This window comes from Echiichthys vipera, assembly GCF_963691815.1.
Source record: "Echiichthys vipera genome assembly, chromosome: 9".
In the NCBI taxonomy this organism is placed as follows: domain Eukaryota; kingdom Metazoa; phylum Chordata; class Actinopteri; order Perciformes; family Trachinidae; genus Echiichthys; species Echiichthys vipera.
The window spans coordinates 14,874,550-14,893,408 of NC_139834.1; the positions used below are offsets into that span (position 1 = coordinate 14,874,550).

General features: G+C 38.3%; 2 protein-coding genes across 2 annotated transcripts; both read right to left on the reverse strand.

The window, feature by feature from the left end:
* Window positions 1-321: 321 nt before the first annotated feature.
* dhx35 (DEAH-box helicase 35) lies at window positions 322-9,788 on the reverse strand. Its single transcript, XM_083920186.1, has 21 exons — window positions 9,740-9,788; window positions 9,210-9,337; window positions 9,032-9,124; window positions 8,635-8,712; window positions 8,409-8,513; window positions 7,874-7,935; window positions 7,439-7,508; window positions 7,229-7,288; window positions 6,638-6,750; window positions 6,451-6,547; window positions 6,118-6,276; window positions 5,168-5,378; window positions 4,858-4,982; window positions 4,523-4,577; window positions 4,174-4,364; window positions 3,997-4,074; window positions 3,741-3,870; window positions 3,471-3,552; window positions 3,289-3,360; window positions 2,076-2,187; window positions 322-1,945 (listed from the first exon to the last, which is right to left on the reverse strand). Exons 1-21 carry the CDS (start codon window positions 9,777-9,779, stop codon window positions 1,907-1,909), a joined length of 2,100 nt encoding a protein of 699 aa, XP_083776312.1. The 5' UTR covers window positions 9,780-9,788; the 3' UTR covers window positions 322-1,906.
* Window positions 9,789-11,733: 1,945 nt separating this feature from the next.
* Window positions 11,734-16,080, reverse strand: rab5if (RAB5 interacting factor). Its single transcript, XM_083920266.1, has 4 exons — window positions 15,815-16,080; window positions 14,327-14,430; window positions 14,079-14,208; window positions 11,734-13,287 (listed from the first exon to the last, which is right to left on the reverse strand). The coding sequence occupies exons 1-4, from the start codon at window positions 15,920-15,922 to the stop codon at window positions 13,246-13,248; spliced, it is 384 nt and encodes a 127-aa protein (XP_083776392.1). The 5' UTR covers window positions 15,923-16,080; the 3' UTR covers window positions 11,734-13,245.
* Between the last annotated feature and the right edge of the window lie 2,779 nt (window positions 16,081-18,859).

Below are 18,859 nucleotides of genomic sequence, written 5' to 3' on the forward strand. Positions count from 1 at the left end.
TAATAGCTCATAAACCTAAATCATAACGATCATTCTGAAGTTACATGCTTATCACAGGGGGAACTAAGGCTGTTCTTAAACACTCATAAATGCCCTCTTACTTACTGATGATCTTCTGAATCGTTTGAAGTAGGCACAGTTTGTGGTACAACATTGACACCTCCTGGTAAACTTGCACACTGCATTTGATGTACAAAAGCAGTAAAATTGGTGAGAAAAAATAAATAAATTAAAAGCCAACACTTGGTACATGACAATAAGGCTTTATTTGGAGATGTGAGGAAGAAATGGCAGGTGACAGTTTTTTATCTCAGAGGTGAGCAATTAGACAGGTCTACACATTACTGCTTTGGCTGCATACATACTCAGTATTAGCACAAACAAGGATTAGTCAATGTGTTTTCATTTGCAATAAGTCATACAAGGTGATCTTAAGTGTATATTCTACATTAGAGTACCATTTAACATGCAAAGGTACTTCATTTGTATAGCCATCTAATTTGAGTTGGTTTACGTATCTACGGTATGGCGTGTTGTTCTGTGGTCTGGTTAAAGCTTGACTGAATCTACCTACAGTATAGTAGTAACCTCAAGAACAAGATCTACGAAAAACCATGCAGGTAGAAGTGAAAATTAGGTGACTTACTGGTTTAAAAGCAAATGACAAACCTTTTATATACTGCTCACTGACGCATTCAGGGCCAAATATCTCTGAAGACAAACAAAGCCATAAAGTAGAAATAAAAACAAAAGCGGGAAATGTCGAACACATGCAGCTAATATGGAATGGAAATCACCAACAATTGGCCATTTTACTGAGCACCTGGTAGATGAAGATGAAGTTATCAGAGAACAAAAAGTACAATAAGGTCTTCCTCAAAACTTAATCACACAGAGGTAAATTATGATGGACACAGTGATGGCTGAAATCGGCTAAATGCTACAGAGGCTCTTGATGCATGTCTAAATGCACTTTATGCCATCATAGGAACAAATGGCACTTTATTTTTAGTTTTGATTTCACAGCTTTTCATTAACAATGCTGGGGTGTATTTCCACATTCCATCTGAAAATGAAATGTGAAATAGGCTGATAAAAGAAAAACTGGCACAGATTGGTGACAAGGCCACTATGTCGGCACTAGACTGTAGTTAAGTGGCAAATACAGAATGGAAAATGGGGGATCAAAAGTATAGCGGTCTTTTCACAGTATCATTGTTAGATGAAAATTATAAATGAAGACATGGGTTTCCTTCCTGAAAATATATACCACTACATTCCGTGTGAAAGTTAAGAAAGTTAAGAAATCAAAAATAAATCGGAGATAAAGTGAACCAGTTAAAAACATAAAAGGCACCCAGGCTAAAGGGGGAGGTAAATGAACTGAAAAAACTAAGCCATAAGTCTCTCAAAAGACAATTTTCTTCCATTATTTATCATGGAGCAGGAAAATACAGCAATTAAAAAATAATGAAGCTAAGAACCAGGTGTGGATGGGCCTGTGGCACACAAGCCCTTCCCTGGACCTGAGCCTACTCTGACTATGTACAAGTATGAATGAAGTGAAGTACATGACCACACTTGACTGGACACAGCCTGGTTTCATCTCACATTCATCACCATTTACTCTCGCAGATCATGTATAAACATTCCCGACAAAAAGCAAGACAGATGCTTTCAAATGAAGTCTTGTGTTAAAGTCAACACCAAATATGTATTGACTTAATCCCATTCCAGCATGGCCACATAGTGTGGAGGGGTTGTGCATGTGGACATGGACCATAAATATATATTACACATTTATATACAATGAGGTGGAGAGGGGCACAGTGGCAATTTCAGAGGTTGTTTCTCCTTTTAGTTCAATGAGTCTTCCTGTCTTAACACAATGAAAAGATGGTAAGATTCACAGGACCCGGGACCTCTTGCTAGCCAATGAACCATGCTAAAAGAGAAAAGGGACAGGAAACAGTTGATGTTAAATCACAACAAGGATATATCAGGGGCTTCGGTGAACTGATCTTTTCAGAGCATTCACAAATAATAACAAGCTGGAGTTTCTGTCTTTGACCTACCTTGGCCTGCTTGTAAAAGTGAGGGGCCAATTCAACCAACCAGGACGACTCAACGGCAGTCACATCGCGCATGTAGTATTTTGCTGTCTGGACCACTTCATTGAAAACAACCCTGGAAAAAAGACATTATAAGAAACTTTGAGTGTAGCTTTAACATGGTTAGGTTCATACCTGTATTATATCTTTATATGCTTTAAGGCTGGGGGAGGCAGAATGCAAAAACAACATCAGAATTTAAAGTACAGTAAGACCTCTTCCTGCAGCTCTCCCTCTCCCCTCTCTATCCTTAGATCCTTAGTACTGTCATTCATTTCTTCCCAATGTTGTTCTATAGAGCTGAGGCTTTGAGGATTATCGTCCTGTTTTATTTGCAAACTTGTGGGACTGTAAAGCTCTTTCAGATGACAGACTGTGAGTTGAGGCTCTACAGAAACATGAATTTGAATCATCCGCAGCCGTGAGCCTTTGTAGGCGGTTAGAAGAGGGCAGAACTATTAGCAATATTTATCCATCTCTGAAACACTGTTTTATTCCGTTTAATACAGTCTGTGGTTTTATTGTGTTTGTCAGACAGAAAAACGACTGAAAATGTTTTATTATGATTATTATGGATTTTTTCCCCAACAACGCCAAAAACAAACTGCTTTCCCAAGCTTTAATGTAAAATAAAAAACATTATTTTTCTCATACCATCTGTCTGAATATACCTGTATCCAAACTCTGTGTGAAATGCTCCATTTAAGTGCCTGTCTCTTTAAGCCCCCCTCCTGTAAAAGCCCAGTCTGCTCTAATTGGTCAGTGTTTACACGTAATGTCGCATCTCTTCTCTCGGCATCCCTGCACTATCAATGCAGCCGGGGAATAACTGTCGACACTGTAGTGGCACTTCCTACCTGTATATAGTATAGCTAAATCACCAATACTGTACTGAAATCCTGACAGCTCATTTAAAGTCACAGTTTCTAAATACGAGCTGTTACATTTCCTTGTGGATTGAGTATTTTGATACTTTCACAGTATTTATATAGCCCCATGACCTGCTTTAGAATAATAACACTAATAATAATAATAATATAGGATCTCTAAGTTGGAGCACATAAATGTATGTACTGTAAATGTATGTACATTCTCCACACATTGTGAATGTACAAGAATAAGGGAGCAAAAGAAGACACAACATTAGTAATATTGTTGCAGAAGTAAATGCACTGACCATTTTGGAGGTTTCTCTCCAAACAGCACAGAGTTGGGGTGGATCTGAAGCTCACGATCATCTCGCAAAGTCCTTAAAGAGTGAAAGAATACGACAGTCATGTGGAGTGTGAAATAATTCCTATGCTGAGAAAAGTGAAGACATCTAACGGAAGAGTGATAAATATCTGGGAGCACTCTCACCTGTAGGAACCAGAATGGTGAATGCGGGCTGCATTAGCGAAAAACCCATGTACAATGCACTTCAAGATCACATCAGGGTCACCTGTTTGAAAGAAAGACCGATGAAGATGACCATTTCACTTTAGTTATGACGGGTACATTCAAAGCAGCACACATTTATACCATTAAAAACACCAGCTACATTCGCTACCTTGTCGGAACGTGTCACTCACTGAGTCTGCTCAGCTGATACAACTCCTCCTACATTCAATAAACATAACACATACAAACCTTCACTTGAAGTCCGTGGCACCTTAAACTTGTTCATAAGACGCCGGAGCTGCTCTCGTACTGTCACAGCCCGCAGCAGACCCTTATAGTTAAGGAAGTGTTCCTGACACCACTGGGAGCTCTTCTGGTGCTGCAGGACAGAGGAAAAGGTTTCATAGTATTGCACAGAGTCCATTTTTTCCCTGACTTTTGCTGAGTTTGCAAACCCCAAGTGTTGTGATCGCTGTCACTGTACGTATATTAACGCATGCTGTACCTTAATGAATGCTTCATACACATTCAGCATGGTAAGGTGGTCTCCCTCAGCAACTGCAAATTTCCTGTGCTCTCGGGCCTGCAGCGTGAGATAGCAGAAATTGGATAATTGTTATGCTGACAAAGCATTTCTAGCAAATATACAATCTGCTTCTCTTGAAAGCCTGTTTTCACTTACAGCAGCTTTCTTCTGATTGGGCGGCACAACAAATATATTCTGGATCTGCATCATTGCTGCAATGGTAACAATCTCTTTGGAGCAGCCGAAGTTTCCTGACTCTAGGAGCATCTTGGCAAACATGGGGCTGAGAGGAAACTCTGCCATCCGCACACCCATAGGATCGGTCAAACGTCCGTAATGGTCCAGACCTGCCAAAAGACACAGAACTGGTTAAGATTCTGCATCATGTGCAAGGACACGTTAGCGTATAGACACTTGCCGACACAGAATTTTGAACGCTAATCTTGCAGTTGAAGGACAGTTTCCCTTTTTACTGTACAGCCCTGCTGACAGCCTTGTTTCTTACCTCCCAGAGCGTAGAGCAACTCTAGAGCCTGAACCATGGTCTGAGCTGGAGGAGGCTGCAAATTATTTAAAAAAATAAGATGCATGTTAAATCCAACAATTACAATATTTGCTCTGAAAGAAAGAATTAAATGAGAAACTGGTATACTTGAGAAGTCTTGTCATCACATCTTTTAAAGCGCAAACACACAATGACTGCATTACTTTTTATGGTTTCCATGCATTTCCCCCCTCGAGCCCAGGGGCCATTCTCGCTAATTAAAATGTAAAGTATAATTCGTTTCACAGTGGGTGAACACATCACAGCCACCCCATGGATGCAAAGAAGCTACTCACAGAAAGGAAGCTGAACCGCAGCACATTGTCAATGCCTAATGCTTTGAGCTGCAGGATGACAGGGGCCAAATTGGTGCGCTGCATCTCTGGCACAGTAGAGGCAGGTAGTTTTTCAAAGTCCTCCTCTGATGAAAGGAGCAGAGGCAATAAGAAACACAGGGAGGGAAAGACAAAGTGACAGGTAGACAGGGGGAGGGAGGAGGATAAAACTACTAACACTTTGCCACAAATATTAACAAAGCAAAATTCCTCTTACAGATGATATTCTGCAACACTTATCATTCTTCCATTCCTGCAAACTAACACATACCTGTGTATAGTCTAAAGCATTTCCCAGGTCTATTTCGTCCGGCTCTCCCAGCTCTCTGGCTGGCTGAAGCCTTGGAGATGGGAGTAACCACCAGCGATTCAATGGCAGTGCGAGGGTTATACGCTCGCAGCTTCACAAATGCACAGTCAATGACAAATACAACGCCATTTATAGTGATGGAGGTCTCAGCTATGTTAGTGGCCACCACAACCTGGAAGAAACATAAGGAATAAATCAAATGATTTGAAAATAACACGACTGCACAGCAATGTGGTCTTCCACTCATAATTTTCATTAAGAACATGTGGTTGATTTACCTGCAATATCTGGAAGCCATGTGTTTACGTCTTTGTGTGTGCTATTTATTAGAATCTCTGCTTATGTAAAATAAAAGGGATCCTTGAAAGGTGCAACACATATGGGCTGTGATTAAGGTTGTATCAATACTTTTGTTTTGTGTTTCAAAACAACATGATATTCACATTTGATAGTCTCAAAAGTACAGAAGCTTTAAAAAGCAGATTTGCAATCCGATTTTCCGGCCTAGGCTGCACAAATGAAAAAGCAGGAAAGAAAATCAACTGTGTGTTGGCAACTGTGTGCAGGTTGTTAATAAAACAAAGAGAGAAATATGTGCCATGGACTTTTTTTTCTGGGTTAAGTATTTTTATTTATACTATATTAATTGAAGTTTAAAATTCTAGTAGCGTGACAACCTTAGCTGTGCAAAAAGGTATCCATGACAACTCATTTTCAGTTTTTTTGCAATTCAAGTGGAATTATGCCAAGAGAAATTAAATGGCAATTCCGTCTGACTACCAGAACGCTTTTTGTATTACTTGGATTTTGGAATATAATCCAAATAGTAGAAATGTAAAATTCCCAGACTGTTAAATGACATTTAATTTCTTCTCTCTATAAAAACTTGAACACTAAGGCAACACATTTACCTTGCGAACTGAGGAGGGCGTCCTTTCAAAGACCTTCATCTGATCCGCGTAAGGTAGACCAGAGTACATGGGCAAAATTCTCAGGTGTTTCTTTATGCCGTATCGTGACAGGGACCTGGCCTGCTCCTGCAGAAGGGACACCACTTTCTCCACCTCTTCCTAAAGGGAATAATACAAGGGACAATAATAAGAAGATAACAAAGACACAGCAGAAAGACTGACTATGCTACAATATAGTAATAAAACAACAAATGGGATGCTTGTGTAATTATATGCAATCTACAGCCTTATGTCAAATAAAGATTGAGTAGATTTAAAGATATGGCAACTAACCTGCCCGGTAAGAAAAGCCAGGACATCTCCGTCATCCTCCGTCTCATGGATTTTCATCACTGTCTCCACTGTGGCCTTCACATAGTCTGGAACAGGACTGAGCACAAACAAAAGACACTTCAGAGTTATGGACAAATTCTAGAAATGATACACCGTTTCCTCAGACTGGATTATGCGTGTTGACTACCTGACAGTGTAGAACACATCCACTGGAAAGGTGCGTCCCTCCACTGTCAGAATTCCACACGTGTCTTTGTTGGGATCCCCAGACTCGTTCAGGTTGAAGAAGTCGTGGAATTTCTTTAGATGAAAGAGATATTACAGTTAGTAAAGGGAACATAGTGAGGCATCTCTAGATCTTGAAAGGTGACGTTTGTCAGTAAATAGAGAAAACATCACTAGTATGAACCTAATGAAATCAGCATAATATGGGACCTTTAAAATTCTTTCTAACAGGTATTTTCCCAATGTTTTACTGCCCTCTTTCTGACATCTTAAAAAAGTATGCAATTTACCACTGCAGTATAACTAAATAATGTGCATGTGTAGATGAAACTCTTTTAGACAAAAAAGTTCAGTAGATGTCTGATATGGCATTTCAGCTGACTTGTTTCATGCTGAGCACAGTCGTGGCCTGATTGTGTCCGTCTTTCATCAGTTTATCGCAGATGTCAGTACAATGTGATCTGACCTGACATCAACTTTTCCTCTCAGTCTGTCTTTGTTTCTCTACTTCTCGCTAAACAAGCATATCTGTTCATCTTAATGATGCAGTCACCTTGGCATCCAGAGTGGCAGAGGCCACAATCAGCCTCAGGTCTCGTCGCTTTTTCTGAATCTGGAGAAGAACAGGAGTACACAACACACAGTGGGGAACAGAGAAGCAGAGACAGGGTTACAACAGAAAATAAATCACAACTTTTTAGGATTATTTCATGGATAGTAAAGTTTTTTGGGTTTTTTTACTGACAGAATCAGTTACAATTACCTTCTTTAGTAGACCAATGGCTATGTCTGTATACAGGGTTCTCTCATGCGCTTCATCCAGCATCAACACACTGAGGATAACAGCATAATAAATACATAAGAGAAATACAACCCAGTTTTAAATACACAAAAAAGTTGACATGTCCAAAAGCAATTAGCCTTTTCACAGAGGAAATTTTGCCATGTCACAGTAAAGGCCATTTTGTGTATTTTGCACCCTCGGCATGAAATGTGTTGAATTACTTTAAAGTCAGTGAACTAATCTAAACTAATCTGGTTAAATACTTCATGCTGGTTTACTGTCACGGCTTACTGGGACACAAATAAAACCATCATTACTGTTATTAGTCACACCTGTGCCTTTTCTTCTATGAGTAGTCATAATATCTGCTGTGAAAACTACACATATAATAATGCCTTCATAACAGTAACGTACCTGTATTTTTTCAAAAGAGGATCAGCCATCATCTCCCGCACCAGCATGCCATCTGTAAGGAACTGAAACACAGGCACAACTATTCAGTACTTAACTGCTCACTGGTTACAGTGCATGTCCAGTATAGGCTCAGTGGCCTAGGTGCATGCACTCTCTCTGCCCCCTTTCCTGTCACTCTTCAGCTGCTCTAAGAAAAACTAAATATAAAGCCCTAAAAAATCCTCCTTAAAAAGCCCACCTCCACCTCCCTCCCCTGGCACCAGGAGTTCCACCTTCTTGCCCTCTCGACGGAGGTACAGCGCCCTCAGCTCAGGAGCTCCAGAGCTCAAGGATTCTTCATTCCTAAGACAATTGCTGCCATCAACCATCAACTATTATATAGTCCCCCTGTTTTATTGCGCCACTTTAGATTTTCTACTATTTGCACTTTTATATTCATTGCACTTTGCAAACTTAATGTCTGCTATTACTTCTGAATTGCCCTCCAGGTACGATAAAGATTTACTGACTTTGAATTGAATCTGGCGAGAAATACCTTGATCCTTGTGGCGTGGGGATCAGAGCAGTCATCAAATCGGATGGTGTAGCCCACCTCATGTCCGACCAGGGCCCCACGCTCCTCTGCTACACGGTTTGCTACCTATCAGCAGGAAAAAGGAGGGAAATATAGAATCTGATATGGGATCTTCAGTGCGACCTAAATGTCTTGCAGTGAAATGACATTGGCAAACATTGACTAAGGACATCAGTAGAGGTCTTACAGATATAGCAGCCACACGTCGAGGCTGTGTCACTCCAATCACCTTCCCCTCTGTTGCCCAGCCAGCCTCCAGCAAGTACTGAGAGGATTCAGATGGAAAGAGAAAGTAGATCAAAAAGGAGCATCGTGAGAGAGACAGTGATGTTACAGAACAGCAGACTTTGCGCAAATTAGCTGATGTGGACCAAACCCTGCTAAAAAAAAAAGGCTACTAAGCATCAAGACAAGGTCACTGTGGGAGTTAAGCCACATGAAGGGTATCAGTCCACTGCGGTAAAGTTGCGTTAGATTCATGTGACGTTGAGGTTATTTTAACCTTTTAGAGTAGGCAAATAACAAATGCTGGACATTTTACAGGGTTTTTTTGTAAAATATTTCATGGATTAAATGATAATAACCTGAGGTAACTGCGTTGTCTTCCCACATCCTGTCTCACCAACTATGATGACAGTCTGGAAGCTTTCCACCAAGTATAAGATGTTGTTTCTGTGCTGAATAGGACACAATGAACAAAACGTTAATCACTCCCCACGTATAAGTTACACACTCATGCGTGTTTCAGAATAGATGTGAAACCTTGAAAACGGGGAGTTTCTGTCGTTGTTTCTCTATGGAGAGGGCTGTGTGCGGGTTGAAGATGACGGGGGAACCGGTGGTCTCTGTGTTGAGCTGCCTCTCCTCGGAGATCCCTGGAGCCTCAGACCCTGGAGCGGAGCAGATGGTTAAAGTGAAGATAAGATGTTTTATTTAAATGTAAGCAGACTGAGGATTTGAGAGGATGACAGCCAAGGTTTTAATGCGATGCACGGACTTAAAATGAAGGCGTTAGAAGCCCTTCACTAGTGCCATTTTGACTGCTTGTATTCACGTATCTGTCGTATTTTCAGTTTCAAAGCCTGTGTGTTTTGGCCGGTTATACTTTTTGTTCCGCAGAGCTAACGTTACCCGGGCTGAACTCCACCGGCTGCAGAGATCACGCAGCTCCGGTAAACGCGGTAAAAGTGAAACCGAGACCGACTGGGCTTTACTAACACGCTGCACGGTGATACATTTAAACCCGAAAAATCACACTAAATCCTCATGTATTCCCTTTTCCCCCTACTTACCCGGCTTCCAAAATTTCATCGTGGAAAGGGGAGCCGCCATCTTGGCTTCTACGTCACTTTATGCCCCCCCCCCCCCCCCCCCCTTCCGCGTAGATGGCGTCATCATTTGTGCTTTCTTCTTATTTTATGAATGATGTCAATGCGTTTGATAAAAAGCTGCAAGTTATCTGAACTTCTGCTATTTTTCCAGCAGGTGACAACAAAGTTCAAATGATACAATTAATAATAATACACTAATAAATGCACTGACTCCTACGGAACTGATTCATAAGGTGTAGCAGCAAAACATGGTCAAACATAAGTGAAGGAGAAGGATAAAAGGAGTATTTGGGCCCATCTCTACCAGGAAAAGAATACAGATGCAAAGAAATCAAAGTTATAAAATATGTGAAAAATGTCTCATAACCAGTGGCCGCAAGTACATTACCAAAGTACAGTAGGTTACTTACAGTAAGTTTCATTTTGAGGTGCTTGTACTTTGCTTCTTTTTTACATTAGAACCTTCTTCGCGAGAGAAATATTGTGATTTCAACCTTAAAACATTTATCTAACGCGATCAGAACAAATAATATGACCATCATACAACATATGATGCACCGAGAGTAAAAGTAGTTCAAATTTGCACATTTTTGTGATTTCAGTTTGTCGAATGGGAATGTTTGTGTTTTCTTTAGTCCTCTTTAAAAGTAAACTGCATATCTTTGAGTTGTGGACAAAATAACACATTTGAGGATTTCGCCTTATGCTTTAGGACACTTTTCACAGTTTTTCGACATGATGGACCAAACAACTTGCCGCTTAATTGAGATAAAGATAATGAAAATACTGGCAACAACATGATAATATAAATAGCAATCCAACTCTTGACGGGGGCATTCTGCCAGCTGATGATGGATTTTACTTTAAAGATTTTTACTTTTTTCAAAGTTGTCAAGCCTTTTATTAGATTACACAGAAGGGAAACCTTCACCTTCAGCCCTTTACATGGGGCGACTGATCTTTTTTATTCTTTTCAAATATTCACTTTTTTTTATATTTTTTGCAAACATTAAGCTTTTTTTCCCAGCGTAGCATTAAAGCATTTCCACGAATCTCTTGCAGGAAATGCATTTTCTAGTTTTACTTTCAATACCTTAAGTACATTTTGCTTCAAATTGTTTCGGGGGGGGGGGGTGGGGGGGGCACCTTCAGCCCTTTACATGGGGCGACTGATCTTTTTTATTCTTTTCAAATATTCACTTTTTTTTATATTTTTTGCAAACATTAAGCTTTTTTTCCCAGCGTAGCATTAAAGCATTTCCACGAATCTCTTGCAGGAAATGCATTTTCTAGTTTTACTTTCAATACCTTAAGTACATTTTGCTTCAAATTGTTTCGGGGGGGGGGGGGGCAGGGGGGGCACCTTCAGCCCTTTACATGGGGCGACTGATCTTTTTTATTCTTTTCAAATATTCACTTTTTTTTATATTTTTTGCAAACATTAAGCTTTTTTTCCCAGCGTAGCATTAAAGCATTTCCACGAATCTCTTGCAGGAAATGCATTTTCTAGTTTTACTTTCAATACCTTAAGTACATTTTGCTTCAAATTGTTTCGTACTCGCATAAGTAAAATTACAAATGCAACACTTCACTTTTTAGTTTTCGTTGTATGGTATTGCTACTTTGACTCTCAATACTTCTTCCACTTTAATAATTTATATTAGAATTTGGACTTACCCTGAGTATTATTTATTTTGACACTTCTACTATCTGTTTTTTGTTTGTTTTTTTGCTGGCAAAAATGTGTTTATATAATATGGGGATGGAGAAATCGAATTTCAACACAATGCATTTCAGTAAAAGGAAAATCTGCAGTCCAAGGTGAAGGCACATGGCAATCTTTCAACAATCACGGAATTAATCATCTGACAATAACGAAAATACCTGTATCTTCTAAAGTTCAATAAAAAACTGATAACATCTTTTTGAAAATGGAGGCCAAATAAAGCCCATGTTTAATGATTCCCAAAAGATTTGATCAGAAAATACAATCCTTTCAAACACCCGCTGCGTATCTAATAACAGTATCATTACAATAATGTTGCAAGAACTGTCTTTAAAAGTTCTTCACTATAAAATACTGAAAAATATGTTACATCAAATAAGATATAACATAAGTACAAATAAATCTGTGTAACACACGGTGGGTTTGACAAGGGACATTGTACAGAATTTACACACAAGTTTAAATTAATTTCAAAACAACAGGTAAGACTTTGATCTGGAAGCTACATGTGAGAAGAAAATAAATTTAAATTATTTCTAACCTCCTAACTAATGCCATTAACACATGACATGTAGATTTATGAACAGCAAGTCATGGCAGTGCACAGAGCAGTTATAGCTTAGATCTGTGAACATTTGCATCTGAATACAGCATGCATGGTTCCTCCCTCTTTGCTTTGAGAAAATCATTTGGATGGACAGATAATTTAAGATTAGTTCCTGACTGAAGTAACAGTGCGTTGATTCTATTGGCAGATACGGTCATGGGGTTGGATGTCAGATGATGTGTATACCAACCAGCATTTGTTTTTGATGTTAAAATTAGCACAAGTGAGATTTCAGCTCCGGTTGGCTACGACTTTTCACATTTGTTGGACACCAGACCCTTTAGGAGAGATAATTAACAGATTTTATTCAAAAAGGCTATGTTCATATCCAGTGAGTGAAAAAAGATGACTCCACCCTTAAAACCACAGACAATATTTTTTGCTGCCATGCTACTTTTTTAAACTGATTATTTCGGCAAACGTATAATTTTGGAGTGAAATTTCAGAGTGGCGATTTAACAGTGAAGCCACATGAACAATCCTTTACTGGTAGTTTTATACATCCAATGTGGTGTTTTTGTCCCTAAATTGAAAAGGTAACACTTCACATTCATGGACTGATTGAACCCTAGCAACTCTATGACAACACTGTTGTTTTTACTCCCCACTTCCTGTTACTAAAGTGACTCGCTCGTGAGCTGTAAACTTGGATGAATACACATACTGGTTGTGTTTTTTACAGTCAAAAATCTGCATTCATGTCATTCTTCAGAAGAAGAAACAGAAAAAAAGGCCCTGTAGTTAATGAACAAAAACTAAAAAACTTTATTCTGATTTATATTAAGCTACTCTTACATCATGAACAGAACTGCAACAAATCTCATCTGAACTATTCGTTAGTGTTTTGTCAGAGATGATGACGATAAAATGTGGCAGGAAATATAAACGTATGGGAAGTGAAATGGAGGGGGCCTTAAAAAGGAACCCCCAAATTAGAGATGTATATTATTTGAACATGGTCATCACGGTGGTCTTGCAGGATCTCGTAATTCAAACTAGGATTCCCATGATGCACTGCACACTGAAAAGTCATACTGTATGTCAGAGTGTTGACACCCCTCAAGCCATGGAGTTCCTCTGTCTTGACATGTTACTTCAACAGAATGTTCGTATTTAGTGTCCTATGGATTCCTCTCAGTCAAAATGTAGAGCTGTGTAAAAGATTATCCACACCACCTGGTAACGAGAAAAAAAACCCAGACATGATTAGACACCACTGATCAAATCATACGTTTCACAAAAAAATTGTCATAGTGGTAAACACCAGCTGACTAATAATCTGCTTACCTAATAAAGAAAAATTAAAAAAACTGACTAAACCCAAAATCAAACAAGAATCTGGTCTTAAAACGCGACGGTAGTCAGAGGGCCGTCTGTGAAAAAGGGACCGTACGCGAACACGCACACATCTGACCGACATGCTATCTTAACAACACTGGGGTGACATTATGCCAGCGTTGTTAGAATCATGAAATGTGAGACATTTTAGATCATCATCCTAAAAATGTCCACTCAATGATTACAGCACGTTTCCCTTTACCCCATTAACTGATAAAGTCGACACAGAGTAGAACAACTGAATTTGGCATTTCTAGCAATAGTTTGAACTGTTTCAAAAATGCAAGACTCATTTACAACAAGACAACACACTGAACATTTTAAAAAAATCCCCTGAAAAAAGTAGGTTTTTAGTAATCTTTCTTATGAAAATCAAACCATCAAAATCCTGGTCAAGAAGAAAATGCATGAAACATATGAAGTTTTGTTGAATTTTAAACTGAAGTAAGCATAAAACAACAACAACACAGATTGTAAATCATCTCCAGCCAAAACCTCCATTTTTAAAGACAGTCTAACTGAATACGCCATACTTTGCAAAAAAAAAATATATATAAATATATATATATATATATATATATATATATATGTATGTATATATCATTCAATGAATATTATATCATCCCCACCAGAAACAGAGCAAAAGATGTCATGAAGCCTTCTTTGGTGAGTTCCCACGTGCCACCATACTCTTCCTCATCGATCTGCTGAAAGCTGCTGAAGTATACATACAGGACGCCAGCGTTGATGATGCAGAATCTAACAAAACAAACATGAATAAGTTACATTTTCAGTCTTTTCTTTGGTTCAATCAGATATGAAGATACCTCTAAGGGTCAAAGATATAAGGTTGAGACAGGCTGTCGAGAATACGTACATGGCTATTCCCAGGAATCCTTTCAGCGGTGCAACTCCCCATATCACACCAAGGATTACTGCGATAATTTGGCGAAGCCAGTAAATCACATCTAAAAACTCATCCTGTAAAAGAAAATACAGAAACTTGATTTAAATAAAAAATAACTTGATTGAAACGATGTAATGACAATACTCACTTACGCATACCACCATGCTAAAAACATTGGTATTGTATAATGCCCTTAATTTTCTGGTGTTTCCTGTTTAGGAAATGATTTTAGGGTATGTGACGGAAAAGTAGGTCCAAATCTGCAGGTGATCAGGGCTTGTCCAGCTCTAATTCCTTCAACAGAAACAAAAACCCACAGACAAACACAAACATACATAATCTGATGTTTTGTCTTGTGTCAAAGTCTGTTCCCCCTTTAAAAGATGTCAACAGGGGTACTAGTTGTCGTGATGTGACACTCAGACACAGAATATTGATATCACTCTGTCAAATGTACAACAGTGATTGGCTGGTGGCCTGTTGGTACTGCTGAGATGACTCTGGAAAATTGGACATCACTTAAGATTAATGACATTCTGACTTTTGACATTTCTCTTTTCTTTTTTTTAACATGGGTGATTTACAGTCATCCATCTCTGACATGATTAATGCAATCATTCTTCTGGGTAAATGTCATATTCACTGTAGCAAATGAAGACACAGCAAGCCCTCTTTTGTTTGTTTTTATAAATGACTTAAAAAATATATTTTTCTCAACAGTCAAAAATGCAAGGGGAGATATCTGTCATATCAAACATGATGGATTAGTATACCCCTACCACAATATACTGTATATATTTGTGAAACATCTCGCTGTTTAGTCAAAATATTTGATTGAGCATGTTTATCTGTGGATTTATATACAGTATATATATATATATATATATATATATATATATATATCCATATACAGTATATATAATGTGGTATATAATGGAAATACATCATTTTTTTATATGAGAGATATCTCCACAAATTTCCCTTGCAATTTTATTGAAGTATATTCTATGCAGTGTTGAGGAAAAATGATTTGAAGTAATTTACAAAAAAATATTTAAGCTTATCAACTAATCGATTAATCAAAAACAATTAAACTTATAGATGAAAATACGAAGTTGCAACCCTAGACCACTAAAAAAGCAAACGACTTCAGTGAGAAAGAATACAATATAAAATTTAAAAAGGCATATTCTTTTAAAAAGGCATATTATTACCTTCATCCCTTGAGTTCAAATGAGTAGGAGGAGATAAAAACCCAGCATTATTTTTATTATTATAAGTCATTCCTTTAGATTTGACAGCTAACCCAGCCAAATGGCATTAATCCTTAGCATGGCAGCTAGCTCTGCAGCCGTCTACGTGAACACCTGGCAACAAATGAGGGGCACTGAGAACTTTGAGGTAACTAATGGCGACAGTGTAACGGCTGGGCTACATTTTAAAGGGCAGCTGACTGACCTTCTCCTCCCAGACAGCAGTACTGTTGAAGGCTTTGCTCCATGTGGGCTGTTTTACACCCCCATTCAGCTGGTGACTTTCTTCTTTCCGCTTTAAACTGCTCGTCATTCTTTGCTTTTTCCTTCGTCTACAGGCGTCGAAAAGTTGGAATCCAAATCTTACGATACTTCGAGCTAGATGTAAGTCTCTAGCGCAGACTAGGGGAAGAAAGTACTGTGAAATATTAGATGGTATTAAGGGAATGCTCGCTCCGCTGATCTGACAGATTTCGGTCTCTAACCGAAAAAAAAACATCTGAGCATGCGCAATACCGTTTGACCCCAGCCACCAGCAGCCAATGAGAGAGTGCGACGTTTCTGCGCCGCAAGTGTCAGAAAGTGATGAAAAACTACAGCGACACCCGGTGGTGAAGAGCTGTAAACGCCTTCAGTCAAGTTCCTCAGGGTTGTATAAAGTTTATAATAAGCATAATTATTCAGTATGTAAATGAAAAAGGAAAGCAAATTATTCTATGATGAAAGAAAAAAAATCATGGTGTGTTTTTACTTTAAGTCACATGAAATAAAAATAAATGAAATATTACAATTTGAAACGTTATCTCCATCAGTTACATTACTTTGGGGCTGCAACTAATGATTGTTTTCATTATTATTTTCGTTATATTTTGTTTTGTAAAATTCCCTTTTTTCAAGCAAACAGTTCAAATCCCGAGATGTTTCGTTTATTCAAAGAAGACAAAAAACAAAACAAATACAAACAAAAAAACAGATAGTACCAGTGCTTACATTTTCAGAAGCTGGGACCAAATCATTTAAGCATGTATGTCTTAAAAAGGGCTAAAAATTACTACTGATTATTGAAAATGTTGAAAACCTCCCTCTGATGTTTGCTTATTTCATGTGAAATACTGGAAAATGTTGCTTCTTCAGGCCTCTAGTAGTTATTCAAATGAAACAATACTTAATTTTGAGGTGTCACAAGCCAACCATCCACATAGATGCTCCAATATATTTGATATTCTGACATCCAGTATTCCTAAAAGTATATCAACACTTACAATAAGCAGGGTTATATATATATATATATATATATATATATATATATATATATATATATATATATATATATATATATATATATATTGAATAAACTGATCAAGCTGCTGCATTTATTTAAACAACAAAACCAACAACAATGGAACAAATGTGTGAAACAATTATATTAAATGTGGCCATTTTTCTCACTTGCATACTTTTCTTTCTGTCATTCTCTCGGCTGTCCAACAGAGGGCTTCCTTCATGATGGTGAGCTTCACTCCGGTCAGTGAAAGTCTTACCTACTTCCATCCGCCTGATGAACACTGTGATTTGAGATAACCACAATTGTATTACATTTTTTTTTTTTAAACAGGTGTAAATGGAGTGATTTGGCCAATAATGAACCAACAGTGGTTCCCACATTGTTGTGAAACAGAAACAAAATGTCAGTGTTCTCTCACTTCGGAATGGATTCTGATGATACTTTATGTATTTCTCAGGATTATAGATTATATTATCAGGATATCTGTATGTATTTTGTCGTGATCTCTGTTCGATTTGCTGGGATCAGTGTAGTTATGGATACATTCTTAACCACCTAGATATGAGATACATAAAGTGTATTTCAGTTTCAGTTTGAAGGTTGAAACTGACCCACTAAGCATCTTCCTGATTGAGTCATTCAAGAAGAATGTATCACCTTTTTAAATGAGTCCAATTGCATGTGTGCATTTTAAAAACAGTTTAATGGAAACTCAGTAATAGTCTTTTATTATGTTTTTTTAATACTGGGCAGTTCGTTCACAGTAACAGGAAAGTGGAAAGCTTTATCTGCTGTGATATTCAAATTCCTATGAGAAGCGGCGGAAAGTAACCACATGTGCTCTTGCTACTGCAACTGAGTAACTTTTTATTTTGCATAATCCTTTCTGCAGAAGGAGTTGATTCTAAGATGTTTGGGAAATATTGTGCTACTCTCTGTTGGAAAAGCAAGAACCATTATTTCCCCGTGGTCCATTTTCAGAGCACCATTGACTTGGGTGGGATTTTATAGGGTATATTTACTGTAGCCAGAGAAGGGACAACGTCACCTTCCCACTTGCATGCATATGTAAAATATTCTGAAGTGCTCAAAACTCCATCAACACTTGTGAAGAATAACTTTATTGTGAAAGGTGTAACTCAGGTGGTAGTTTGTTAGGCGCTTTTACATTTACTTCAGCAGATTCCCCTCAAAAATATGCTACTTGTGCTATCAAAACAAGTAAAGGTAACAAAGAATATCTACTTCCATTTGAGAAATATACTAAATGTGTCGGTGTAAGGATGTGTTACCAACTGAGCACAGCAGTCTGGGGCCCCAAAAGAGCCTCAGGTGGACTATGTGCAAATTTGAAAGGGGATTTGGACCACTAAAGCAGCTTAACACGATCAACAGATACTGCATTATTACACAATGTTGTGGCCCTGAATCTTTTAGAGCAGGGGTGTCAAACATATGACCCTGGGGTCAGAACCGGCCCACCAAGGGGTCTACCTGGCCCACTGGATAACTTTGCAAAGCAGGAAAACTGAGATGTTATTCATTCCAATGTCTGCCCTGTGTCAAAATCTACTTGTAGCACATTTGTTTCTTTAGTTTTTATTGCTATGCATTTTCCAAAAATATACTTGTTTTTCATATAGGCTAATTATCGCAGACAAGCTGACACAAAACCTGTGGTTGGTCCTTCGTATTCAAGTAGTCTATATTACTGTTGTTTTGTTCTGTGTACCTGTGCAACATATAATGAAGCTGCCATCATTAATAGCATACTTGATGGGAATTGGAGGCAAAACAGAAAGGCGCATTACATACTGAACAATGAATGAGCATTCATATATGTTTTTATAATTCTGTATATAAGTATAGGTCTATGATCTTTATATGTACAGTGGTGTTTGGGGGTGAAGGGTGACTTCTGACATGTTTGAAGGCCTACTATCTCTTTAAGAGGTCACCTGGGAC

Coding starts and splice junctions, on each gene's coding strand:
- rab5if (XM_083920266.1), bottom strand. CDS start 15,922: ATGACGAGCAGTTTAAAGCGGAAAGAAGAAAGTCACCAGCTGAATGGG. Junction 14,431..15,814: donor CTGCTGTCTGGGAGGAGAAG/GTCAGTCAGCTG, acceptor TTTCTTTTACAG/GATGAGTTTTTAGATGTGAT. Junction 13,288..14,078: donor CATCTTTTGCTCTGTTTCTG/GTGGGGATGATA, acceptor TCTCGTTACCAG/GTGGTGTGGATAATCTTTTA.
- dhx35 (XM_083920186.1), bottom strand. CDS start 9,779: ATGGCGGCTCCCCTTTCCACGATGAAATTTTGGAAGCCGG. Junction 4,075..4,173: donor CCAATCAGAAGAAAGCTGCT/GTAAGTGAAAAC, acceptor CTCACGCTGCAG/GCCCGAGAGCACAGGAAATT. Junction 3,553..3,740: donor GCCACGGACTTCAAGTGAAG/GTTTGTATGTGT, acceptor TCTTTCAAACAG/GTGACCCTGATGTGATCTTG.